The following is a 27984-nucleotide window of genomic DNA, read 5'->3' as shown; positions in this document are numbered from 1 at the left end:
GATTGCTTGAGCCCAGGAGAATGAGGCTGCAGTGAGCTATGACCGCACCACTGCACTCCAGCCTGGGTGATAGAGCAAGACCCTGTCTCAAATAATAATAAATTTGGTTGTTTTAAGCCACTGCATTTGTGGTAGTTTGTTATAGTGGCCGTGGGAAACGGATACACCACAATCATTCGTTCAGGTTGCTGAGGTCATTTTTTTCAGAAGTGCTCAGCTCTGTGGCCATTATTATGAATTTAGCCCATGGACTTGGTTTCAGTTTTCTTTTTCTTCGTAGCCATCTGATCCAAAGCTTGGTGGCTTAACATAGTAACTCTTAGCCAGGTGCAATGGCTCATGCCTGTAATCTCAGCACTTTGGGAGGTTGAGGTGGGTGGATCACTTCAGGCCAGGAGTTCAAGATCAGCCTGGGCAACATGGCAAAACCCCTTCTCTACTAAAAATATAAAAATTTAGTGGATGCCTGTGGTCCCAGCTTCTCAGGAGGCTGAGGTAGGAGAATCGCTTGAACCCAAGAGAGGTGGAGGTTGCAGTGAGCCAAGATCGTGCCATAGCACTCCAGCCTGGGCAACAGAGCAAGACCCTGTCTTAAAAAGACAAACAAAAAACCCAGTCACTCTTAGTTTCTGTTACCTTTGTGGCTTGCCTGGGCTCAACCGGACAGTTCTTTTGCCGGTTGCTGCTTGGCGGGCTCTTATCCAGGTACAGGCGGAGGTGGCTGGGCTGGAGTCATCTGGAACTGGCACTGGGCAGTTGGTTCCCTCTCAGCATAGTCTCTAGGCCTCTCTTCTCCACGTGGTCTCTCTTGCAGGGTAGCTGAATATCTCACACGGCTGCTCAGGACTCCCCAACAGCCAAATTTTCATGCAGGAAGAAGCAGAAGCTGCAGGTTATTTAAGGGCAAGGCCTAGAACCTTCCAGCGTCATTTCCACCACACTCTATTGGTCAAAGCAGCCCCAGGCACAGACTACAGTGAGTGTGGGAAAGGACTGCACAGGGTATGATACGAAGGGGTCCCCGATAGCAGTCTGCCACAGAGTAGGCACTCTCGGCTTCGGATCTTGGCACTGCCTCTTATTAGCCATGTGACTTTGAGCAGGCAGCTTGACCTCTGTGAGCCTCCATTTCCATATTTATCAAATGGGATAATAATAGAACTTATCTCCCAGGATTCTCGTGAGGATGCAACAGGATAGTGGATAGGTGAGCCCAGGCCTGGGACATGCCCATCTGGTTGCTACTACAGGATGGGGTATACATGGAATCCTTTCTTTTTTTTTTTTTTTTTTTTGAGATGGAGTCTAACTTTGTTGCCCAGGCTTTTGCCCTCCTATGTAGCTGGGATTACATGTGCCCGCCACCACGCCCAGCTAATTTTTGTATTTTTAGTAGAGATGTGGTTTCACCATGTTGGTCAGGCTGGTCTCCAACTCCTGACCTCAAATGATCCGCCCGCTGTGGCCTCCTAAAGTGCTGGATTGCAGGCGTGAGTCACCGCGCCCAGCCGGAATCCCTTCTTGTCATTACTGCCCAAGTACCAAAACCTCTGCTTCTGGATAAAGACTTGGTGCACTCAGATCCTTGCCCCGCTGTTTACCTGGTGTGTGTCCTGCATGAGTCACTCTGCCTTTCTGTACCCCTTCTGTACCATATAGCACTTACCTCATAGGTCTGATGTTCCCTTAGCACCATTCAGTAAACAGTGTTTACTGTTTACTCTTTATAGCCTGGCGTTGAACCAGGCTGCCCGCTTATCTATCCCTGCTCTGCCACTTTCTATGTGACCCCAGGAAGAGTTATTTAACCTCTTTGGGCCTTAGTTTTATGCTTGTAATTGGGTTGTTATGTGGATGTTTATATCCATAAAACATAGAACTGTACCTGGCCCTCAAGTACTCTGTACATGTTTATTTACTTTTTATTTATTTTATTTATTTTTTTTTTGAGACCGTTTCACTCTTATTGCCCAGGCTGGAGTGCAATGGCATGATCTCAGCTTACCGCAACCTCTGCCTCCTGGGTTCTAGTGATTCTCCTGTCTCAGCCTCCCAAGTAGCTGAGATTACAGGCATGCACCACCATGCCCGGCTAATTTTTTGTATGAACATAATTTTTTGTATGAATGTAATTTTCTGTGTGAATATAAGATGAGATTTGGGTGGGGGACACAGCCACACCATATCACTTGGCCTGGGGGATAGGGACTATGCTGTGGGGGAACTGGCCAGGAGATAGCCAGGTCTCCGCCAAGGTACCTGGTAAACTAGAAAAAAACCTCCTTCTTAAGGCACACAAGCCTTTGCCCTAGGTAGAGACTAATACATTCTCCTCTGAGAATTTGTAGCCACTGACTGTCCCTCATGTGGACTTGGGGCCTCTTTGAAAGGTCCTAGAAGTTGCACGCTGAGAATGAACCCCTAGGGGTACCTAATTGTGTCTAAGCACCTAGCAAGGACAAACATAAACTCTTTCTGCCTGTGCTCTCTTTGCCTGGGCCTTGGAGAACTCCTTCAGACAGAGTTCCAGCATACAAGCTCACAGTAAAAAAAAAAAAAATTATATACCGTATGAAAAAAGCAGCCACCATGAGCGAGAGCCAGCAGAAAAACATGGCAGGTCACAACCTGCAAACATGTGAAATGATCAGATGTAGATATAAAATACCTAAGCTTATCTATTAAATGGATAAAAGAGAAGGATCTTAAAACACAAGTAAAATTAAAAATTGCCAGGAAGCTGGAAAAGAATTAAACAGAACCTCTAGAAAGGACAGCTACAACAGTTGGTGTTCAGCTCTTAGTAGAAGGGCTGACTAACCACCAGATTAAACACAAGTGCCGAGAGGATTGGGGAGCTGAAAGGTGTACAATATGGAGGAAAACTAGTGAGCTTTCTGGGGTGCTTCCGGTAGATGCCCAGGAGTGCTACCTGCAGGTCCTGATTTGGTAGACGTGGGGAAGGGGTGGACATGTTTATTTTTAGCAGTCTGGAGTGCATTCTCATGCGCACCAGTGTTTGAAAATCACTTTGCTGGAGTCTATTTATAATCACCAGAGCATCATATCAGTTATATTATATGGTAGCTAGGCTGCTGCTGGTGACCTCCAAATGTTTGTTATTATATTCTCCTATCAAGGAAACATTTCTGAGGTTCCTTTCCTAGCATATATGTATGCATGTGTGTACACATATGTAAAATTATTTAGCAGTCAGCCAGGCACAGTGGCTCACGCCTGTAATCCCAGCACTTTGGGAGGCCAAGGCGGGTGGATCACCTAAACCCGGGAGTTCAAGACCAGCCTGGGCAACGTGGCAAAACCCCATCTCTACCAACAATAAAAAAAATTAGCTGGGAGTGATGGTGTGTGCCTATGGCCCCAGCTACTTGGGAGGCTGAGGTGGGAGGATCACTGGAGCGCATGAAGTCGTGGCTGCAACGAACCTTGGTCACACCACTGTACTCCAGCCTAGTTGACACAGTGAAACCCTGTCTCTCTAAAAAAAATAAATGCCAGGCACAGTGGCTCATGCCTGTAATCCCAGCACTTTGGGAGGCCAAGGTGGGTGGATCACCTGAGGTCAGGAGTTCGAGACCAACCTAACCAACCTGGAGAAACCCCGTCTCTACTAAAAATAAAAAAATTAGCCAGGCATGGTGGTGCATGCCTGTAATCCCAGCTACTTGGGAGGCTGAGGCAAGAGAATTGCTTGAACCCGGGAGGTGGAGGTTGCGGTCAGCCAAGATCTCACCATTGCACTCCAGCCTGAGTGACAGAGCGAGACTCTTTCTCAAAAATAAAATAAAATAAAATAAGTAAATAAATAAAAGTATTTAGCGGTCATGTATAGTGCTAACATATAACAGTATGGCTATGTTATATGCATTTAAAAACATACACAAAAATTAGAGGGATGAAATGAACATGTAAACATTTAAAAAATAAACTTATGTATTCATGCCCCCCCAAATATTTTTACTCTCACTGAAAACATTCTCCTATACAGACATTATTAAGTAAATTTGGAAACTCTTGGTGAAACCCTCTGTGAGAGTCTGGCTTTGACTTTTTTTTTTTTTTGAGATGGAGTCTCACTTTGTCCCCCAGGCTGGAATGTAGTGGCACAGTCTTGGCTCACTGCAACCTCCACCAGGTTCAAGTGATTCTCCTGCCTCAGCCCTCCTGAGCAGCTGGGATTACAGGGGTGTGCCATTACGCCCAGCTCATTTTTTAAATTTTTTTTTAATTTTTATTTTTCATAGAGATGGGGTTTCACCATATTGGCCAGGCTGGTCTCGAACTCCTCACCTCCACTGACCTGCCCGCCTCAGCCTCCCAAAAGCTGTGATTACAGGCGTAAGCCACTGCTCCCGGCTGGCTTTGACATTCTTTGTGGCTGTCACAGCTGGCAAAGACCTAACTAAGGCACACAGTCTCAGATGGAAGAAGTGTGTCATTGGCTGCATTTAATCTCGCTGCTCCTTTTTTAGTCCCACCCTTCATTATGCAGAGGCATTTGCTGGAATTTGCTCACGTTCTCATGGCTAAATCTTCTGGCCGATTTCTGAACAGCAGTCTTTTTCAGAAGCCCCTGTGTAGAGAGGGCTGACTGATTTGCAACCTGAGTGCATCCCAGGAATCTACTTGTCCTGGCCGCAAGCAATATGTCAAGTGGACAGGAGAGGGCGCCCGTGTCAGCCTGGGGATGGCGCCTGCCTGAGAAAGCACAGGAAGCCATCTGTAATTGACCCCGGTGTATCTCTGTATCAGTTTGTCCTCATCTGTAATTAATTGAAAACCCAGCCAGTAGGCCGGGCGCGGTGGCTCAAGCCTGTAATCCCAGCACTTTGGGAGGCCGAGACGGGCGGATCACAAGGCCAGGAGATCGAGACCAGCCTGGCTAACACGGTGAAACCCCGTCTCTACTAAAAAATACAAAAAACTAGCCGGGCGAGGTGGCGGGCGCCTGTAGTCCCAGCTACTCGGGAAGCTGAGGCGTAAACCCAGGAGGCGGAGCTTGCAGTGAGCTGAGATCCGGCCACTGCACTCCAGCCCGGGCGACAGAGCAAGACTCTGTCTCAAAAAAAAAACCAAAAAAAACAAAAAAACAAAAAAGAACCCAGCCAGTAAATGTCAATCAAACCTTAAATCAAAAGGGTGTTTTTTGCTGACTTTTCAGTAAGCCCTGAGGAAGGCCTCTTCATGGTTGGTTTGGTGGCTCAGTGGTGTCATTAGGAACCTGAGGACTCTGTCTCTGCCGTGTTGGTACTCAGGCAGTCCTCATGGCCTCAGTAGGGCTGCTGCGGCTCCAGGCATTGTGGCTTTATGTTTCCTAAGGGAGGAAGTCTGTGCGTGTGTGTATGGAGGGGCGGGTGGTCAGGTAAGTGAGGATAGCGCCTCAAGGAGGAAAATCCTTTTCCAGAAGCCCCTAGGAAACTCCCCTCACTGCCAGCTTACCACAGCCGAGTCACCTCCCGCCCCTTGGTGTATGGGAGGTTGCCCTGGTGAGTATCAGCTTCTAAACTCTAATGGAGGTGGGGAGGATGGAATTACTAAGACAGTAGAGAATAATATAAAGTAGCACTGGTAATCAGAAACACTAAAGTTGTTCTGAAATCTTTTTTGTTTGTTTTGTGACGGAGTCTCACTCTGTCGCCCAGGCTGGAGTGCAGTGGCGCTCTCTCGGCTCACTACAACCTCTGCCTCCTGGGTTCAAGCAATTCTCCTGCCTCAGCCTTCTGAGTAGCTGTGACTACAGGCACCCGCCACCACGCCCAGCTAATTTTTGTATTTTTAGTAGAGACAGGGTTTCACCATGTTGGCCAGGGAGGTCTTGAATTCCTGACCTGAAGTAATCTGCCTGCCTTGGCCTCCCAAGGTGCTGGGATTACAGGCGTGAGCCACAGCACGCGGCCCTAACCTCTCTGTTAATTGCTTCTAGAAACTCCTGAGTGTCCTCTATACCAAGTTGAGCTGATCTCTCCAGGCCTGGGAGGAGAGTAGAGGTGGGGATCATTTTCTGGGGTGTGGCTATGGTTCAGTCCATTAGGAGGCTGAGTAATTCATTCACTCAACAAATCTTTATTTAGTGCCTGCTGTGTGCCAGGAACTGTTCTGAGAGGCATGACTCAGTAGTCAACAGAACAAAGATCCCTGCTCTCATGGGGCACATTTGAGGGTATTAGTTACCTGCCCAGTGACCCCAGGGTACAGAGGGGTGCTTCAACCGGAATTTCCCGCCGAATTCCCAGGCTGAATCGAGTGGCCCACCCTGCGTCACATCCCCATCCTGGCACAGTCTCTGTGACCCAGGGAAAGCAGTGCCTTAATTGGCCAGACTCAGGAGTGGGGTTACCTCCTCCTGAATCCCTTGAACCAAAAGTTGGGGAGATACGATCCCCCAAGATTCTGGGCAGATAGAACCAGTCGTGCCCCTCTGGTAACTGGAGCACTGTGCGTTAACTGCAGTCTCAGTTGCTATAATGGAAAGATCAAGCCAGGTCTGTGGGAGGAAGCACTGCCCGGCTATTGTGGCCTGCACAATTCTGTTAAAACTTGGAGCACTGTTAGGGCAAGCTTAAAACTGGCTGGATTGGGTGGGGCACAGTGGCTCACGCCTGTAATCCTAGCAATTTGGAAGGCCGAGGTGGGCGGGTCACCTGAGGTCAGGAGTTTGAGACCAGCCTGACCAACATGGTGAAACCCCATCTCTACTAAAAATACAAAAATTAGCCAGGTGTGGTGGGGCACGCCTGTAATTCCAGCTACTCGGGAGGCTGAGGTAGGAGGATGGCTTGACACCAGGAGGCGGAGGTTGCAGTGAGCCGAGATCGCGCCACTGCACTCCAGCCTAGGTGACACAGCAAGACTCTGTCTCAATAAATAAATAAATAAATAAATAATAAAATACATAAATAAACTGACTGGATTGCCAGGTGCGGTGGCAAACACCTGTAATTCCAGCATTTTGGGAGGCTGAAACTGGAGGATCACTTGACCTCTGGAGGCTGAGGTTGTAGTGGGCTGAGATCCCACCACTGCACCCCAGCTTGGGTGATAGAGTGAGACCGTGTCTCACAATAATAATAATCATCATCGTCATCATCATCATCATCTGGCTGGATCACATCTGGGAAAGGGCAGCCACGGCAGACTGGCTTGAAGCTGTGTTTACCCTGAATAATAATTTATTGACTGATAACAACAGCTTTTATTTAAAATGCTTTCCATTATCTCAGCAAATGATCTTAACCACCTTATTAGGGAGTTTATGACCATCCTGGTTTTATGAGTGAGGAAATCTCTCAAAGTGAGAGAAACAGTTTCCCTGAGGCAACACAGGATAAGAAGTCACATCCCACTGGCTCCCAAACTCCTCCTCTTATGTTTAATTATCGGCACTTGATTTTTTGGTATATTCTTTGTTAAGATACAGTATCTATACAATCTAAAGGCTACAGTTCAATGAGTATTGGTAAATGCGTATACCCATGTAACTAGTACCCAAGATATAAAACATCATCATCACTCTAAAAAGGTCCCTCCTCCCCTGCTCTGTCTCCCTGACTTCTCTCCTTATTGTTTAGTTCTGCCTGTTGTTCAACTTGATGTAAATGGAAATTTATGTTTAGCTTTTGTCCATTTGATACTTTTGAGATACTTCTTGCTGCATGTATCAGTAGTTCATTTCTTCTTCTTCTTTTTTTTTTTTTTTTTTTTTTTTTGACACATAGTCTACCCCTGTCACCCAGGCTGTAGGGCAGGGGCACAAACATGGCTCACTGCAGCCTCAACCTCCTGGGCTCAAGCAATCCTCTTACCTCAGCCTCCCAAGTAGCTGGGACCACAGGCACATGCCACCATGCCTGGCTCCTTTATTTTATTTTTTGTAGAGATGGACCTCACAAGTTGCTGATAGTGGTCTTGAACTCATGGGCCCAGGTGATCCTCACCACTTGGCCTCCCAAAATGCTGGGATACAAGTGTGAGCCACCACGCCTGGCCAGTTTATTTTGTTTGCTACTCTTAAAAAAAGTGTATTCGTTTATTTTATTCCAGTATATGAATATGCCATGCTTTGTTTGATAACTGTCCTAATGATGGACATTTGGGTTGTTTCCAAGTTATTGCAAATAAAGGTGCTATGAACATTTGTGTACAAGCCTTTATATGGATGTTTTCATTTCTCTTGGTAGAAATGATATTCTCCCAGTAATTATCTAGGAGTAAAATTTCTGGGTTGTATGGTAAGGGTATATTTAATTTTATAAGAAACTGGCTGGGCATGGCAGCTCACACTTGCAATCCAGCACTTTGGGAGGCTGAGACGGGCGGATCACCCAAGGTCAGGAGTTCAAGACCAGCCTGGCCAACATGGTGAAACCCGTCTCTACTGAAAATACAAACAGCTGGATGTGGTGGCGGGTGCCTGTAATCCCAGCTACTCAGGCGGCTGAGGCAAAAGAATCGCCTGAACCCGGGAGACAGAGGTTGCAGTCAGCTAAGATCCCGCAACTGCACTCCAGCGACAGAGCAAGACTCTGTCTCAAAAAAACGAAAACAACAACAACAACAACAACAACAACAACAACAAATTTATAGGAAACTACCAAAGAGTTTTGCCATGTGGTTCCAGTTGCCCCATATCCTTGCAATATTTAATATTTTCACAGTTTAATTTTAGCCATTCTGTTTGGTATAAAATGGTAACTTACTTGCTTTTCTTTGGTGAATGGTGCTATTGAGTACTTTTCCATGTGATAATAAATAAACATGTATTATGTCATACAGTTCTTGAGAATCAGGAATTTAGGAACGGCTTCGTTGGGTGGCCCTGGCTAGGAGTCTGTGGACCCTAAGTCTTGCCCAGGGCTGGAGGATCTACTTCCAAGAAGGTTGATTCACTTGAATAAGAATGAAAGTGACCAAGACTAAAGAGGCAGTGTCTTCATAAAATTTTGGAAGTGACATATTACTTCTACTATATTCTGTTGGTCATACAGACCAACCCTGGTACATGTGGGAAGGGAGAATACAGGGCCGTAAACACCAGGATACAGGGGATTGTTGGGGAGGAGGGCATCTTGGAGGCTGGCAACCACAATTCTATTACTACGATCAGTTAAAAATAATTGATTTTTTAAAGAATATTAAATCAGGCGGGTGGATCACCTAAGGGAGTGGTGGCTCACCCCTGTAATCCCAGCACATTGGGAGGCCAAGGCGGGTATGTCATCTGAGGTCAGGAGTTAGAGACCAGCCTGGCCAACATGGCAAAGCCCTGACTCTACTAAAAATACAAAAATTAATGGGGCACAGTGGTCTGCGCCTGTAATCCCAGATACTCGGAAGGCTGAGGGAGGGGAATCACTTGAACCCTGGCAGCAGAGGTTGCAGTGAGCTGAGATCGTGCCTTTGCACTCCAGCCTGGGCGACAGAGCAAGACTCCGTCTCAAAAAAAAAATAATTAAAAAAAAGAATATTAAACCAATCTTATATTCCTGCAGAAACCCCACTTGATTATGCTGTATTATCTTTTTTATATGTTGCTGGCATTTGTTTGCTAATATTTTCCTAAAGATTTCATCTGTGGTCATCAGTGACATATTCTATAATTTTATTTTCTTGTATGTATTTGTCAGATTTGATTGATTGATTGATTTGTTTAAGACCACGTGTCACTCTGTCACCCAGGCTGGAGTAGAGTGGCAGGATCATGGTTCACTGCAGCCTTGAACCTGGGGGCTCAAGTAATCCTCCTATCTCAGTCTTCCGAGTAGCTGGGGACACAGGCATGCACCACAATGTATAGCTAATTTAAAAATCTTTTTGTGGCCGAGCACGGTGGCTCATGGCTGTAATCCCAGCCTTTGGGAGGTGAGACAGGTGGATCACCTAAGGTCAGGAGTTCAAAACCAGCCTGACCAATATGGTGAAACCCCGTTTCTACTAGAGTTTCAAAAATTAGCCGTAATTAGACTAAATACAAAAGTTAGTCTCACTCTGTTGCCCAGGCTGGAGTGCAGTGGCATGATCTCAGCTCACTGCAACCTCTGCCTCCCAGGTTCAAACGATTCTCCTGCCTCAGCCTCCCGAGTAGCTGGGATTACAGGGGCATGCCACCATGCCTGGTTAATTTCTGTGTTTGTAATAGAGACGGGGTTTCACCATGTTGGCCAGGCTGGTCTCGAACTCCTGACCTCAGGTGATCCATCCGCCTTGGCCTCCCAAAGTGCTGGGATTATAGGCATGAGCCACCGCGCCCAGCCACTAAACAAATTATGTAATGCATGCTGTTTCAGTCAGTGGTATACTAATAGCAATTGCATGATAATGCAATCCAAGAGAAAAGTTTTTTTTTTTCTTTTTCTTTTTTTTTTTTTTTTTGAGGCGGAGTCTCGCTCTGTCGCCCAGGCTGGAGTGCAGTGGCCGGATCTCGGCTCACTGCAAGCTCCGCCTCCCGGATTTACGCCATTCTCCTGCCTCAGCCTCCTGAGTAGCTGGGACTACAGGCGCCCGCCACCTCGCCCGGCTAGTTTTTTGTATTTTTTAGTAGAGACGGGGTTTCACTGTGTTAGCCAGGATGGTCTCGATCTCCTGACCTCGTGATCCGCCCGTCTCGGCCTCCCAAAGTGCTGGGATTACAGGCTTGAGCCACCGCGCCCGGCCTTTTTTTTCTTAAGACAGAGTCTTACTCTGTCACCCAGGCTGGAGTGCAGTGGTGCCATCTGGGCTCACTGCAAGCGCCACCTCCCGGGTTCACGCCATTCTCCTGCCTCAGCTTCCCGAGTAGCTGGGATTACAAGCACCCGCCACCACGCCCAGCTAATTTTTTGTGTTTTTAGTAGAGATGGAATTTCACTGTGTTAGCCAGAATGGTCTCGAGCTCCTGACCTCATGATCCGCCCGCCTTGGCCTCCCAAAGTGGTGGGATTACAGACGTAAGCCACGGTGCCTGGCTGTTTTGTTTTTTTTTCTTTGTTTTTTTTTTTTTTTTTGGTTGGTTTTTTTTTGTTTTTTTTTTTTTTTTTTGAGACAGAGTCTTGCTCTGTCACCAGGCTGGAGTGCAGTGGCACTCTCTCGGCTCACTGCAACCTCCGCCTCCCAGGTTCAAGCAATTCTCCTACCTCAGCCTCCCGAGTAGCTGGGACTACAGGTGTGCGTCACCACGCCCAGCTAATTTTTTGTTTCTGTATTTTTAGTAGAGACAGGGTTTCACCATGTTAGCCAGGATGGTCTCAATCTCTTGACCTCATGATCCGCCCGCCTTGGTCTCCCAAAGTGCTGGGATTACAGGCATGAGCCACTGTGCCCAGCAGAGAAAAGTTTTAACTAAAATCACAAAGAATGAAATTTTTGGTTTTAATTTATAGATACATTTTTGTTTCAGAGACATATGACAGGATATTGAGCATTAAAAGTCACATTAGGATAAAACTTTATAGAGAAAGTAAAATGTAGGTGGAACTTCAAAGACAGCAGGGAACAATGCAAACTCTTAAAAAAGAACTGGTTGGTGTATTTTTAAGTGGCTTTGGAGGGAGACAGAGGAGCAGGGGTCTGGGAGCCATTAGGATGTCTTTGACCCAGATCTTTCCCATCCTCATCACCCCATGGCCAGGCTCACACCTAAGCAGAGCCCCTATCTGGACCTCAGTGGCAGGTGTGGTTTTGTCCCCAGCAACACCTGGCAGGGTCACTGGAGTTCAAGGCCAAGGCTGAGTGGGCTCTCGACGCCTACATTGCCCACCAGCCCCATGCCAGAGGAACAGGCTTGTTTGCAGTGTGGCACTTGCCCCCTGGGCTGTTCTCGAAGTCCTCCTGGTTCACCCCCAGTCAAGGAGGGATTCTGGGCTTCACCCCACCCTCAGCCACCTGGCACATGTGGTCCTAGTCTCCAATTCCTTCTGCTTCTTGCCACCGCTCTTTCCCCCTCTCCCCTTCCTCCCCCTACCCGCCCCCTTCCATGAGTGCCTAGGTCTCAGCAGCCTCCCTGCTGGCTCAGTTACCTCTCAGCCATCTGCTCCCGCCTCAAGGCTTGCATCATTGATTCCCTCCCCTTCTGCCTAGTCACATTACCACCCCCCTCGCCTCCCCGCCAGCCAGCTTCCCTTTGTTCTTGTGACTTCTGCTGTCTTTCCACCTAAGACTGCTGTTTTATTGGGTCTTGAGAAGGGAGCAGCAGAGGTGCAGAGGTAGAGGCTTAACCTGTGGAATCCTGGGGGCCAAGGTGGCTTGTTTGATTTTTTTGAAAAAAGTTTTAATTATCTGTTTTGGCCAGGCACAGTGGCGCACACTGGTAATCCCAGCACTTTGGGAACCCAAGGCAGGCGGATCGCTTGAGCTCAGGAGTTCAAGACCAGCCTGGGCAACATGACGAAACCTCGTCTCTATTTAAAAATAAAATAAAATAAAAGACCAGGCACAGTAGCTCATGCCTATAATCTCAGCACTTTGGGAGACCAAGGCAGGTAGATCATGACGTCAGGAGTTTGAGACCAGCTTGTCCAACATGGTGAAACCCCGTCTCTACTAAAAGTACAAAAATTAGCTGGGCATAGTGGCGTGCGCCTGTAATCTCAGCTACTCGGGAGGCTGAGGCAGGAGAATCACTTGAACCCGGGGGGTGGAGGTTGCAGTGAGCCAAGATCACGCCACTGCACTCCGGCCAGGGCAACAAGAGGCTCTGTCTCAAAAAAAAAATTCGCCAGGCATGCTGGTTCTTGCCTGTAGTCCCAGCTACTTGGGAGGCTGAGGCAGGAGGATTGCTTGATCCCTGGGATTCCAGGCTGCAGTGAGCCATGATCTTGCCACTGTACTTCAGTCTGAGTGACAGAGTAAAACCCTGTCTCAAAACAAAAACAGAAAGCCAGACTTCCTTACTCTAGTTCCATTGCTGACAGAAATGCTGGAATTTATGAGATTATAGTGTCGGAGGGTCTGTCTTGGCTTTTTAATTGTTATCATCCACTGTGCTGCAGGATTAAGGAGCCCAGCAAGGCCTTTCGCACCTGGATAGGTGAACCTGGCATAAATGCCCAGAAGCAGAATGACTGACTCCAGGGTGTGCACGGATTTACACTTACCCCAGCAAATGGGTGAGAAGGTCCATTTCCTCACAGTCGAGCCACCTGGGGGCTGTTTCTGTTTTCGTTTTTTTCTACTTTGAATTAATTTTAGACTCAGAGAAAAGTTACAATAATAGTACAGAGAGTTCCCACATACCTTTCACCCAGAGTCTCCGGATGATAACATTTTACATAACCACAGTGCAATGAGGCGACCCAGGAAATGAACACTGGTATAAAGCCTGCAGGCCTCATTCCTATCTCAGCAGTGTTTCCACTGGTGTCCTTTTCTGCCTGTTCCAGGATCTTCTCCAGAAACGCATGTTCATTTAGGTGTCATTTCTTTTATTTATTTATTAATTTTTTTTTTTGAGACTGAGTCTCAGTCTGTCGACCAGGCTGGGCAGTGGCGTGATCGCAGCTCACTGCAACCTCTGCCTCCCAAGTTCAAGCGATTCTCCTGTCTCAGCTTCCCAAGTAGCTGAGATTACAGGCGTGCGCCATCACACCCAGCTAATTTTTTTATTTTTAGTAGAGACAGGGTTTCACCTGGCTGATCTCAAACTCCTGACCTCAGGTGATCTGTCCACCTCAGCCTCCCAAAGTGTTGGGATTACAGGCGTGAGCCACTGCGCCGGGCCTGGAGTATGGTTTCTACTGAATGCTTATTGCTTTCACACCCTCATAAAGTTGAAAAACTGCAAGTTGAACCATCATAAGTCAGGGACTGTATGTACTTAGGCTAAACAGTCTGATAGTTGTATGATTTATGATAGAAGAAAACCCAGCCACCTCCTTTTCTACCTCAATTTCTGCTTCCCCCAGGTAGCCACTGTAACTCTTTCGGCTATTTTTTTGGTATTTATCATATTTCCTTTTTTTTTTTTTTGAGACGGAGTCTTGCCCTGTCACTCAGGTTGGAGGGCAGTGGTGCGATCTCAGCTCACTGCAACCTCCGTCTCCTGGGTTCAAGCGATTCTCTTGCCTCAGCCTCCAGGGTAGCTGGGATTACAGGCACCTGCCACCACACCCAGCTAATTTTTGTATTTTTAGTAGAGATGGGGTTTCACCTTATTGGTCAGGCTGGTCGTGAACTCCTGACCTCAGGTGATCCACCCACCTCAGCCTCCCAAAGTGCTGGGATTACAGGTGTGAGCCATGGCACCCGGCCTATCTTCCCCATCTTTTATTATCAGCTGACTTCCTTGTATGGAAGATAAAGATTTAATGTTTTTCCTCTCCCTCTCCCACATTAAATAACCTCTCTCTCCTCACTGGTAAACAGTTCCGGTTACTGGTTCCACGGGATTTAGCCTCTCAGTAGCCAGCATGTTCATCATGGCCCTCTTGCCACTGTGGACTCTAGCAGTCACTACTGTGTCCTTATGACGACTCTTCACCATCACTTGCAGGAGAGTAGTGGCCCCTATGAGGAATGCCTTCCCTTCGTTTTATGAGGAAGCAGCCATCGTGTGCAGACTTGTTCCCAATAGTGGGGGAGGCACTTTGTCTTTTCTTTTTTGAGATGGAGTTTTGCTCTTGCTGCCCAGGCTAGAGTGCAGTGGCATGATCTTGGCTCACTGCAGTCTCTGCCTCCTGTGTTCAAGTGATTCTCCTGCCTCAGCCTCCTGAGTAGCTGGGATTACAGGCATGCGCCACCACGCCCAGCTAATTTTGTGTTTTTAGTAGAGACGGGGTTTTTCCATGTTGGTCAGGCTGATCTCGAACTCCTGATCTCAGGTGATCCACCCACCTCGGCCTCCCAAACTGCTGGGATTACAGGCATGAGCCACTGCGTCCAGCCTGTCCTATTTGTCCATAAGCTCCTGAGCCCCAGTCCCCCACCATGGAGGGAGCTGTTTTGTCTTAGTAGCACATTTCCTGAGGAAAGGGTTGCATTCCAGCCACCTGCAGTTTCATGCTCAGAAAAATCTTGAACAATAGTTAACTGTGGCCAAGTATGTTACTTTACTTGACTCCGTGGGTTAAGATATCCCTCCTTTCTCTGGGAAATCTCCTCCCTGGGCCTGGTCAGCCATTGTGTTGTGACCTAGAGTATCTGAAGTGCCTGTGACCTGGAGCTCCCGGGCTGAGAGAGATCTGAGCACAGGAGTTTGGGTCCTGAAGTTCTGAGTCGCCCCGGGAAGTGGATGTGACAGTCGAGTAAGAAGAGGGCTTGGGAAATGGTACCCTGAGAAATGCCAGCCACTGAGGCCAAGGAAAGGGTCCATATCAGAGACAGATGGGTGGAGGGGGCCTGGAGCCAAGAGAAGCACACATCTCCAGGAGGAGGGGTGATGCACAGTGCCACATTCTCGAGGGGACAGATAACACCAAAAGCATCAGGAGAGAGAGAAGGGGGATGGGGAGCCAGAGACAAGGAGCCATACCCATTGTCCATGACCACCTCCTGGGCACCTCCACAGATCAGCTTTTTCATTAAGTGCCTGCTCTGTGCCTAGCTGGGGCTGGGGACAGTGCAGTGACCGAGTTAGGCTCAGGCCCTGCCTGCATCAGCCTCACAGTCCAGTTGGAGAGACAGACTTGTCACCATGCAGTAAGGACCCAGAGCAGTCAGAGCTCGGATGGAGAAGCCCAGGGGTCTGGAGGTCAGGGAAGGCTTCCTGGAGGAGGGGACATCTGAGTTGGGATTCTCTGTTATGGAAGACAGATGAAAGGGAGTGAGTCTGGAGGGAGAGTTCAGGGAGGAGACGGAAAACGATTCTATGTAACCCAAGAGTAGATTCAGACCAGTGGGTAGGACGTACTTCCAGGAATAAAATTCCTAATAGGAGTCAGGAAGAGGATATTAGATTAACATTTACAAACTGAGCATTTTCTCCCTTACTCTGTCATTGCCATTTTCCCATTCCTGCCAGTTGAGTATTTTGACCCCTAGTTTTGATGAGGAAACACCAAGGCTCAACTTGCATATCCAGAAAGTGACAGAACCAGGATTTGAGTCCAGGTCTGTGTGACTCCAAAGTTCTTGCTGCCATTTATTAAGGCTGGTCTCGTGTTAAGCCCAGGGAGCTTTGAGAACCTTGAGAATGTGTCTGACCCAGCCTGTGGTTCAGGGAGGGCTTCCTGGAGGAAGGGACAGTTCAGCTGCGATCTAAAAGAAGAATTGGGAAAGGACAGGAAAAGAGAAATAGAGGAGGCCAGCTGCGGTGGCTCACGCCTGTAATCCCAGCACTTTGGGAGGCCGAGGCAGGTGGATCACATGAGGTCACGAATTCAAGACCAGCCTGGTCAACGTGGTGAAACCAAAAAATACAAAAATTAGCCAGGTGTGGTGGTGTGCATCTGTAGTCCGAGCTACATGGGAGGCTGAGGTGAGAGAATCGCTTGAACCCGGGAGGTAGAGGTTGCAGTGAGCTGAGGTTGCGCCACTGCAGTCCACCTGGGACAGCATGGTGAGACTCAATCTCAAAAAAAAAAAGAAAGAAAGAGGAAAGGAAAGGAAAGAGAAGGGAAGGGGGAAGGGAAGGGGAGGGGGAGGGGGATGGGAAGGGGAAGGGGAAGGAGAGGGAAGGATACCATTGTCCAAGTTCTTTTAAGTAATAGAGAAAGTAGGACCACTGACTTATTCGTTTTATGGGTCCAATAGAATAGTGATATCAAAGCTTGACAAAGCCATTACAGAAAAGGAAAATTATAGGTTAAGATCTCTCATGAAGTTGGAGTCAGGCCAGACATGGTGGCTCACACCTGTAGTCCCAGTACTTTGGGAGGCCGAGGTGGGCAGATCACTTGAGGTCAGGAGTTCAAGACCAGCCTGGCCAACATGGAGAAATCCTGTCTCTACTAAAAATACAAAAGTTAGTTGGGCAGGGTGGCCGGCGCCTGTAATCCCAGCTACTTGGGAGGTTCAGGCAGGAGAATCACTCGAACCCGGGAGGCAGAGGTTGCAGTGAGCCAAGATCAAGCCACTGCACTCCAACCTGGGCAACAAGAGCAAAACTCTATCAAAAAAAAAAAGCACTGAAGTCTCATGAAGCAGCACTCAAGAGGGTCTCCTCTCTGCCTTAGTCACACCACATTGGAGAGTGTTTCCATGGCCACTGCACCGTATAGCCGAGATCATGCCCCTGCACTTCAACCTTGGGGACAAAGCGAGACTCCGTCTGAAAAAAAAACGGAACATAGAATAATAAAAACTGCACACAAATCCCCTGTAGAAATGGGGGAGTGGAGGAAGGGCAGGCCGTGTGGGGACAGAGTGCTCACCTTTCATAGTGGCGCTGGATTATGAGTAGCTAACAATGGTTTAGATCTGAACAAACCTCCAGTTGAAGAGCTCAGAAATGAGTGAGGTGTGCCTACTACGGGCTGTCCAGGAGATGGCGCTAGGGGAAAACAGGCTGGCGACGGCAGTAGTTGAGGGTTCCTCTAAGGAGGGAACTTTGACTACGTTTTATAGTTTGAGTACTTTGTTTTCTTGCAATGTGTTACTTTTATTTGCGGCGGGAATTGGGGGTGGGGAGCGACGGGGAATGGTAGGTTTTTTCTTTTCTTTCTTTTTTCTTTTTAATTTTTTTTTTTTTTTTTTTTTGAGACAGAGTCTTGCTCTTGTTGCCCAGGCTGGAGTGCAGTGGCGTGGTCTTGGCTCACTGCAACCTCCGCCTCCCGGGTTCCAGCGATTCTCCTGCCTCAGCCTCCCGAGTAGCTGGGATTACAGGGGCCTCCCACCACGCCCCGCTAATTTTTTGTATTTTTAGTAGAGATGGGGTTTCACCATGTTGGCCAGGCTAGTCTTGAACTCCTGACCTCATGATCCACCTGTCTCGGCCTCCCAAAGTGCTGGGATTAAAGGCCTGAGCTACCGCGCCTGGCCAGTTTGTTCTTTTCTTCTCACCAGTTCCTTCTGATTGCTGCGTGGAGCACAATTGCAGAGGGTGAGGCTGGGGCCGGCAGATGGGAAGGAGGCTGGAGGTGGGACCCACTTATGTGTTAAGCTTAGATCTAATGAGCATCATGCGTGTGCCTGGCTTGGCACTGGGCAGTGCTGGGGACACAGCAGTGACCGTGACAGCTCTGGGCCCCACCCTTGTGAGGCTTACAGGACAGTGGGGAGACTGATTTTAGACAAGTAACTGGATAGCCACTATTCCTGGTTGTGATAGGCACTCGGAAGTGGATAGACAGGCTGCATTCCTCCTATTCAGGTCAGGGAGGGGAACGTTGGTCAGAGCTGGGATGGATCCTGGACCAGGACAGCAGAAGGGAATCCACTGTGAGAGATGTTCAAGATGCAGAATGGACCCGACACGCAGCTGAGAGGCCGTGGGAGGAGGGGAACAGCTGGGATGAGGCCCCGGTCTCTAGCTGGGGGACAGGTGTGGGGCCGGGAGCTGGGTTCAGGTTTGGACACGCTGAGTGTGAGGGGTCTAGGAGACATCTGGAACCTGTTGACCCCCGCAAGTCTGGTGAGTCCTCCAGCTTACTCTGTCCCGGCCCCTCACAGCTATCACTTCTAGAATCACAGCCCTGTTGTGATTCATTCCCACCTGGGCCTTGTTTCCTGAAGCCCACATCTGACCGCTGACCCGAGAGAGAATGCCGTCAGCCCCCACTCTAAGAGCCCTGAAAGCCCATGCCTGCGCGCATACACACACACACCCTCTTTGATTTGATTTCCTGTGGCCTGGGTACGTGCCCACTCCCATTGGCACACCCAGACCCACCTGCTGGCCCAAATCCCCATGCGTGGTCTATACTGAGACACTTGCAGTTGCACACTGGGAACCCCACCTAGGAAGGCCAGAGGAGGCCTCAGCCCTCACCGCTCTCTGGCCACTGTGCTAGGTGTCCCTGGCATGAAGGAGGCAGTGACAGTTACGGGCGCAGCTCTGGGCCACCACCAGGGCTGGCGAGTGTTATTGTCAGGATGATGCTGTCCTTCCTGTGTTACAGAGGGGGGCTCGGGGCAGGCTGTCATTGACCAGAGAGCAGGTGGCAGAGCCCTAGGGGGACCCCAGGTCAGCCTGACCCTAAGACCTCAGTGTGGGAGGGTCTCCACAGCCTGGATTCCAGGAACCCACAAGCCCAGGGCCTAAGCCACAGTCAGCTGTAACAGTAACTGCAGCAGCTGACAGTGACAGTGACAGTGACAGTGACTGCTCGGGCCCTGGGCTCGTGCCTCAGGTCTTCCCTCCAGCTCCAGCAGAGGGCCCCCACGCCTTCCTGCCGCCCCACCCCTTTGAAGATGAAAGATGTGTAGTGGCTGGGCACAGTGGCTCTCTCCTGTCGTCCCAGTACTTTGGGAGGCTGAGGCAGGATGATTGCTTGAGCCCAGGAGTTCAAGACCAGCTTTGGCAACATAGCAAGACCCCATCTCTAAAAAAAAAAAAAAAAAAAAAATTTGAAAACAGCCAGGCATGGTACGGCATCTGTAGTTCCAGCTGCTCCAGAGGCTGAGGTGGGAGGATTGCTTGAGTCTAGGTGTTTGAGGTTGCAGTGAACTGTGATAGAGCCACTGCCTTCCATCCTGGACCACAGAGTGAGAGCCCATCTGTTAAATACATAAATAAATATGATGGAATATGGCAAGAGCCCATCTCTACCCAAAAAAATAAAATTAGCCAGGCATGGTGGCATGCGCCTGTAGTCCCAGCTACTCAGGAGGCTGAGGTGGGAGGATGACTTGAACCTGGGAGGTGGAGGTTGCAGTGAGCCGAGATTGCCATAGCACTCCAGCCTGGGCAACAGAGCGAGATCCTGTCTCAGAAAAAGAAAAAAAAAAATTGTGTGCCCTCTAGTGCATTTTCAAGTTGACAAGTAAAACTTTTTTCATAACCTTAAGTAGTTGTGAAGGATGGAATTTCTGGTTCTGGCGTGTTATGATATTGACATGTCCAGACGGCTGGTGCATCCCTTCCCTTCATATTTATCGCAAATTACATACAATAATAATGATTTGATGCCTACCAATGTCTGGTTTAAGGAGATATATATATCTCTCTCTCTCTCAGGCATAGTAGCTCACACCTGCAATCCCAGCACTTTGGGAAGCTAAGGCAGCCAGATTGCTTGAGCCTAGGAGTTCGAGACCAGCCTGGGCAACATACTGATAACCCCCATCTCTATTTTAAAAAAAATACAAAAATGGCTGAGCGCAGTGGCTCATGCCTGTAATCCCAACCAACACTTTGGGAGGCTGAGGTGGGCGGATCACGAGGTCAGGAGATCGAGACCATCCTGGATAACATGGTGAAACCCCGTCTCTATTAAAAGTACAAAAAAATTGGCCGGGCGCGGTGGCTCAAGCCTGTAATCCCAGCACTTTGGGAGGCCGAGGCGGGCGGATCACAAGGTCAGGAGATCGAGACCACAGTGAAACCCCGTCTCTACTAAAAATACAAAAAATTAGCCGGGCGCGGTGGCGGGCGCCTGTAGTCCCAGCTACTCAAGAGGCTGAGGCAGGAGAATGGCGGGAACCCGGGAGGCGGAGCTTGCAGTGAGCCGAGATCGCGCCACTGCACTCCAGCCTGGGCAACAGCGTGAGACTCCGTCTCAAAAAAAAAAAAAAAAAAAAAAAAAAAAAAAGTACAAAAAAATTATCCAGGCATGGTAGCGGGCGCCTATAGTACCAACTACTCGGGAGGCTGAGGCAGGAAAATGGCGTGAACCCGGGAGGCAGAGCTTGCAGTGAGCTGAGATCACGCCACTGCACTCCAGCCTGGATGACAGAGCGAGACTCCGTCTCAGAAAAAAAAAAAAAAAAAAAATTTAGCCAGACATACCTGTAGTCCCAGCTACTCAAGGGACTGAGGTGGTGGGAGGATCACTTGAGCCTGGAAGGTCGAGGCTGCAGTGAGCCACGATTGCGCCACTACACTCCAGCCTGGGTGACAAAACAAGACCCCGTCTCGAAAATAATAAAAATAAAAACAAGCTCTTCTTTTTCAGTCAGAAATTTCACATGGTTTCTTTTCATTCGTGTACTTTTGTATTTACAGTCCACATACCCACAGAATTCCATCTAATTTATATGTCGGCAACCAAAATACATACAGAAATTTACATGTTAATTTCCTGTGACCATAAGGTTCTAAATGCTAAATTGTTTTCTTCTGGATTGAGTTAATTTTGAAATTATTAATAGTGCACAGTTACTTTAAAATGTTCATTTTTTGGCTGGGAGCAGTGGCTCATGTCTGTAATCCCAGCACTTTGAGAGGCCAAGGCGAGTGGATCACAAGGTCAGACGATCGAGACCAGCCTGGCCATGGTGAAACCCCTTCTGTACTGAAAATACAAAAAATTAGCCAGGCATGGTAGTGCACGCCTGTAGTCCCAGCTACTCAGGAGGCTGAGGCAGGGAAATTGCTTGAACACGGGAGGCAGAGGTTGCAGTGAGCCAAGACTGTGCCACTGCACTCCAGCATGGCATCAGAGTGAGACTCCATCTCTAAAACAACAACAACAAAAGAGTTCATCTTTTATACATTTTCATGAATAATTACTAAACCTTTAAAGTAAAAGAAGATGTTGCAAATGAGTCTGCAAAAGCACCAGACAAGGGTTCCCTCTGTGGTTTCATGTGCCTTGGATGAATATTAATTGTTGCAGGAGTGAGTCAGGGTGCAGCATCAGTTCTGCACTGGTTTTAAAGACTCAAGTGCTGAGAATCTTCCTTCATAAAGAAGCAGCTAGGCAAGGAAGGAGTTTTTGTTCCAGCAACACCACTCACCTCTTGAGCTCCCACCAAGGTATGTGTCCAAAACCTCACTGTGAAGAGCTGCAGCTCTTAGCTGCACCTTCAGGGCTGATGAAATTCTAGGATTGGAGCCATCAAACTTGCAAAATTGATTGATTATTACAAGTGTATCTAAGTGTTCAGAGGCACTTAGCATCGATTGCCACCTTAAGCTGCCCTTTGGAGCCAGGAGACCCCATCCCCCCCACCCACCTGCAGCCCCAACTTTGCACTTTGGGAAAATAAGGCAAGAAAGGGGGCTGGTCTTTCTCCTGGGAAGTGGGTGGGGCGACAGTGCCAGGGCAGGACAGCCTGGCTGGCGGTGGCTTAAGGGAGGAACACAGGGAGCTAAGCATCTGGCAACTGGACCTTTACACTGTCCATGAACTTTGCGCTGTGGAAGTCCCTGGTGTCCCTCTTGGGGCGTGGCCCCTCAAGTCTGAGGACCTCCCTTCTGGGGCAGTGTTTCTCATCCCTGGCTGCTCGCTAGAATATTCTGGTCTTTTAAAAGACCCCTGGGTTACCCAGGCTAGGTGACTGCATTCCCTGGGTGACAGGGGTGGGGCTTGCAGGGGGCTCCCAGAGCGCAGCCTGACCCCTCTCTTCCCCCGCAGTGTACCACTGGGTGGAGATGCGGACCAAGATGCGCATCATGGGCTTCCGAGGCACGGTCATCAAGCCGCTGAACGAGGAGGCGGCAGCCGAGCTGGGCGCGGAGCTGCTGGGCGAAGCCACCATCTTCATCGTGGGCGGCGGCTGCCTGGTGCTGGAGTACTGGCGCCACCAGGCGCAGCAGCGCCACAAGGAGGAAGAGCAGCGCGCCGCCTGGAACGCGCTGCGGGACGAGGTGGGCCACCTGGCGCTGGCGCTGGAAGCGCTGCAGGCGCAGGTGCAGGCGGCGCCGCCACAGGGCGCCCTGGAGGAACTGCGCACAGAGCTGCAAGAGGTGCGCGCCCAGCTCTGCAACCCCGGCCGGTCCGCGTCTCAGGCAGTGTCTGCGTCCAAGAAATAGGAGCTTGCTGAACCCTGAATTTGGACATGGCCTATGTACCTAACGTGGCCTTCTTCCCACACCACCCCTGCCTGTGCTGGCCCAGTGGAAACCACCAGGATCTTGGTGCAACTTGGCATTTGGTTACCCCTGCTGATAAGAGCAGCAGTTACCTGCCACTGGGACCAGCAGGTGAAGTGTTGCAACATAGCCCTCTCCATCATCCTTCACCCCCTAGCCCCGACTCCAAACCAGGACGACCTGCAAAGTCCCAGCCAGCAGGACACCGCGGGCACTCTGGCAAATGAAAAAACGGAACCTGGTCTTGAGCTGAATCAATGTGTTATTGTTACCGCTCCCCCCCACCCCACCCCGGTTTACCTGATCAGTGTTAACCTTTACCGGGACACTCATCTGTTACACTGGAACACCCTCTTCTCTTTGTCAATGGGTACAGACCTCTGTAAGGAAATGCAGTGTGTTGCAGTGGTCTTTTCTCCCCCTCACCTTCTAAGGTCAGCTCTAGCTGAGCATCACTGCTGTCTTTAGGAGAAAAAACAAAGGTGCGGCTGGGAGCCATGGCTCATACCTGTAATCCCAGCACCTGGGGAGGCTGAGGCGGCCAGATCACTTGAGGTCAGGAGTTCCAGACCAGCCTGGCCAACATGGTGAAACCCCATCTCTACTAAAAATACAAAAATTAGCTGGGTGTGATAGGGTGCGCTTGTAATACCAGCTACTCGGGAGGCTGAGGCAGGAGAATTGCTTGAACCCACGAGGTGGAGATTGCAGTGAGCCAAGATGGTACCATTACACTCTAGCCTGGGCGACAGAGCAAGACACCATCTCAAAACCAAAAGTTAACTAGGCGTGGTGGTGGGTGCCTGTAATCCCAGCTACTTGGGAGGCTGAGACAGGAGAATTGCTTGAACTTGGAAGGTGGAGGTTGCAGTGAGCCGAGATTGTACCACTGTATTCCAGCCTCGGTGACAGAGTAAGACCGTGTCTCAAAAAAAAAAAAAAAAAATCCTGGCCGGGCACGGTGGCTCACGCCTGTAATCCCAGCAGTTTGGAAGTCCGAGGTGGGCGGGTCACTTGATGTTGGGAGTTTGAGACCAGCCTGACCAATATGATGAAACCCCGTCTCTACTAAAAATACAAAAATTAGCCGGGCATGGTGGCATGTATCTGTAATCCCGGCTACTTGGAAGGCTGAGACAGGAGAATTGCTTGAACCCGGGAGGCAGAGGTTGTAGGGAGCCGAGATTGCACAATTGCACTCCAGCCCAGGCAACAAGCAAAACTCCATCTTTAAAAAAAAAAAAAAAAAAAAAAAAAAACCTGGCTGGGCGCGGTAGCTCACGCCTGTAATCCCAGCATTTTGGGAGGCCGAGATGGGTGGATCACCTGAGGTCAGGAGTTCGAGACCAGCCTGACCAACATGACAAACTCCGTCTCTACTAAAAAATACGAAATTAGCCAGGCGTGGTGGCGCATGCCTGTTATCTCGGTTACTCGGGAGGCTGAGGCAGAAGAATCGCTTGAACCTAGGAGGCGGAGGTTGCGGTGAGCCGAGATCGTGCCATTGCACTCCAGCCTGGGCAACAAGAGCGAAACTCTGTCTCAGAACAAACAAACAAACACAAAAGGTCCTGGCCTGCAGTCAATCCGTGGAATCATTGTACCTTCCCTTGAGGCCCCAAGTGAACTATTCCAACAGAACACTCTCATCCTTGAGTCTGTGGCACGACCCACTAGAATGGCGCTACAGGATCTTTTCTGTGAATGTCCTCCAACCCTCTTTCCATGGTGGGAAATTTGATCCTAACTAGGGCTAATCCAGCCTGTCCTTCTGCCTCAGCCCCCTATTTTCCTGTCCTCAGAGTCCCTGGAGCTTGTACTGTGTGGCATGTCCTTTCTTGCCTTCCCCACCTTGCTCAGCATTTTTCAGGTTCCCAATCGAATCCAAGCCCATGAATTCAGTTGTCACATCCTTCATCTTCCATCCGCGTCTCCTAATCTGTGTGTTCTTGCTTTCTTTCCTCGGAGCTCTGGACTGACCCGACAGCCCATCTTCATGTAGCGGTACCCTCCTGCCTCCATAGCCCCCAGTCCCACCCCCATCCTACCAATTAGGCCACCAGTTGGCCTTAACTCCTTGATTAATTTCCTGGGGCTGCCATAACAGGTCACCAGTGGGTGGTGAACTTGATGGCTTCAGTCTAACAGGAATTTAATTCACACAGTTCTGGAGTCCAGAAGTCTGAAACCAAGGTGCTGACAGGGACACGCTCCCTCTTCCAGCTCCTGATGATTCCAGGCCTTCCTTGGCTCGGCCTCCAGCTTCACATGGCCTTTTCCCTCTTCTTTTTTGTCACTCACCAGAACACCTGTCATTGTATTTAGGGCCCACCTTTTTTTTTTTTTTTTTTTTTTTTTGAGACAGAGTCTTGCTCTGTCGCCCAGGCTAGAGTGCAGTGGCGCGATCTCGGCTCACTGCAAGCTCCGCCTCCCGGGTTCACGCCATTCTCCCGCCTCAGCCTCCGAGTAGCTGGGACTACAGGCGCCCGCCACCACGCCCGACTAGTTTTTTGTATTTTTTTAGTAGAGACGGGGTTTCACAGTGTTAGCCAGGATGGTCTCGATCTCATGATCTCGTGATCCGCCCGGCTCGGCCTCCCAAAGTGCTGGGATTACAGGCTTGAGCCACCGCGCCCGGCCTTAGGGCCCATCTTGAGTTCAGAGTGATCCCACCTCAAGACCCTTAATTACATCTAAAAAAACACTTTTTCAAATAAACTGTCATAAGTACAGGTCCTGGGGGTTAGTATGTGGACATGTCTGTTGGGGGCCCACCATTCAAGCCATTCAGCCCATACTCCTCCTCACCCCAAGAGTATGCTGGCGTCCAGGTGCAGTGGCTCACACCTGTAATCTCAGCACTTTGGGAGACCAAGGCAGGAGGGAACTCTTTGAGCCCAGGAGCTGAAGACCAGCCTGGGCAACACGGTAAGAACCCATCTCTACAAAAATAAAATAAAAATATTAGCCAGATGCAGTGGTGCATGCCTGTAGTCCCAGCTACTTGGGAGGCTGAGGCAGGAGGATCATGCGAGCCCTGGAGGTTGAGGCTGCAGTGAGCTGTGATCCTGCCACTTTACTCCAGCCTGGATGAGAGAGCGAGACCTTTTCTTAGAAAAAAAGTACCCTGGGACTCCCACCAACCCTGCGGGCCATTTAGCCTTCCCGCTAGCTGAGAGGAACAGTCTAGGAACCCCCCTTTGCTACTGGGTTTCTCTTCCCGGATCTGCCACTGAAGCACGGGGCGGGTGGGTCCCACTAGCCTGCAGTCTGCCCTTCCGACTGTAGCTGTCTGCTAATTAGAGGAGCCGCAAGGTGATGGAGGCATCCTGAGGCTGTATCTGAGAACCATCATGTGGATCTCCACAATGGGCACAGAGCTTATTAACATAAGCTCTGATGGGAAGGGTTCTGATGGGGAGAGGCCCAAGAGTCACCCTATGAGGTGGGGAAACTAAGGCCAAGGGTAAGCAAAGGGACTTGCCAGAGATGCCACAGCCAATGAGGGGCTGACTGCCCAGGGCGGTGAAGTAGTAGGGGCAGAGTGAGGGGCTTGTATTACCCTGACTGCAGAGTGAGGAGGGAGAGGCGATGGCTGAGCAGATGCTGGGGGGGTGGCAATCTCTACACAGAGGCCCAGCCCGTCCCAGAGGTGGCGTTGACAATGGGAGACCCTCTCTATCCCCTCTCAGAGCAGCCCCGGATCACACCTGAGATCATAGCATTGTGTACACGGGCGACCATTCCACCTGGGCCCGCTCTCGGGAAGCTGCAGGTGAAAGTGGGAGGGCCGGGCTTTCCCCCACTTCCGTCCTCACCTCCCTTCTCTAAGGAGGTAAATATGGCCCGGACCAAGATCTGCCCAAATAGAAAGCCAGGAAACAGGTTCTGAAACAGCTTTTCTTTTCTTTTCTGTTCTTTTCTATTCTTTTCTTTTTTTTGGAGACAGAGTCTAGCTCTGTCACCCAGGCTGGAGCGCAGTGCTGCGATCTCGGCTCACTGCAGCTTCCACCTGCCAGGCTCAACCAGTTCTCCTGCCTCAGCCTCTGGAGTAGCTGGGATTACATGCGCCCACCACCCACGCCTGGCTAATTTTTGTATTTTAGTGGAGATGGGGTTTCACCAGGTTGCCCAGGCCGGTCTTGAACTCCTCACCTCAGGTAATCCACCCGCCTCGGCCTCCCAAAGTGCTGGGATTACAGGTGTGAGCCACTGTGCCTGGCCTGAAACAACATTTCAGTTCCTTCTGGAAGAGGGGGAGAACTTGGAGCAGAGGGAACTGATCGAGTGGGTCCTGAGTGGGGCTATGTTTAAAACTGGGAGTGACCCAGGCCGCGCATGGTGGCTCACGCCTCTCATCCCAGCACTTTGAGAGGCCGAGGTGGACGAATCACATGATGTTAGGAGATCGAGACCAGTCTGGCCAATATGGCGAAACCCCGTCCATACTAAAACTACAAAAATTAGCCGAGCATCGTGGCACATTCCTGAATCCCAGCTACTCGGGAGGCTGAGGCACGAGAATTGCTTGAACCCAGGAGGCAGAGGTTGCAGTGAGCTGAGATCATGCCACTGCACTCTAGCCTGGGTGACAGAGTGAGACTCTGTCCCACACACACACACACACACACACACACACAAAAAGACAGAGGTGGGAATGTGAAGACAGGCAGGAGCTCCAATTCCTGACCCCAGCGCCATCCTGACCCAGATGGAGTGCTGCTCTCACATCTCAGAGACTTCGTACTCAGTCCTGCCCTGCCCTGACAGGTGGCCAGTCCTCATGGGCAGCAGGGCCATCTACTTCCCCCACTGCGGTGCCAGGGGTGGCCGGGGTGTGTGGAAATGGAAAGAATGTCCTCTCAAAATGCAGGAGGCCAGAGGATGGTTCACTGCTCGTGTGTTCTACTAGCTAAAATTGTGTATACCTTGCAATGTGGGGAGAGGGGTTAGAATAAATTTGTAAATGAAGCTGATTGTCTTCAAGTTGATGCATTCTTTTTTCATATTTAAAAAGTCCTTGGGGCTGGGCGCGGTGGCTCACGCCTGTAATCCCAACACTTTGGGAGGCCAAGGCGGGTGGATCACCTGAGGTCAGGAGTTCAAGACCAGCTTGACCAACATGGTGAAACCTCGTCTCT

General features: G+C 49.7%; 2 protein-coding genes across 3 annotated transcripts in view; both read left to right on the top strand.

Annotated features, from left to right (window-relative positions):
• Positions 1-27984, top strand: part of ERCC1 (ERCC excision repair 1, endonuclease non-catalytic subunit) — a 192787-nt gene that overhangs the window by 11669 nt on the left and 153134 nt on the right. The gene's annotated exons all lie outside the window — the stretch shown is intronic.
• The window catches only part of OPA3 (outer mitochondrial membrane lipid metabolism regulator OPA3), a 58633-nt gene that overhangs the window by 8007 nt on the left and 22642 nt on the right, over positions 1-27984 (top strand). Inside the window, exon 2 of one of the 2 annotated variants that reach the window (XM_050772338.1) lies at positions 22386-27819. The exons of the other annotated variant lie outside the window; for it this stretch is intronic. Coding sequence (XP_050628295.1) covers positions 22386-22783 — 398 coding nt within the window. The 3' untranslated portion in view covers positions 22784-27819. Of the gene's footprint in view, positions 1-22385; positions 27820-27984 lie in introns of those variants that run through there. 2 annotated transcript variants of the gene reach the window in all.

The sequence above is a fragment of the Macaca thibetana genome, chromosome 19, assembly GCF_024542745.1.
Source record: "Macaca thibetana thibetana isolate TM-01 chromosome 19, ASM2454274v1, whole genome shotgun sequence".
Classification (NCBI taxonomy): domain Eukaryota; kingdom Metazoa; phylum Chordata; class Mammalia; order Primates; family Cercopithecidae; genus Macaca; species Macaca thibetana.
Note: the sequence above shows the minus strand (reverse complement) of the source record. Positions and strands in the feature narration are given on the sequence as shown.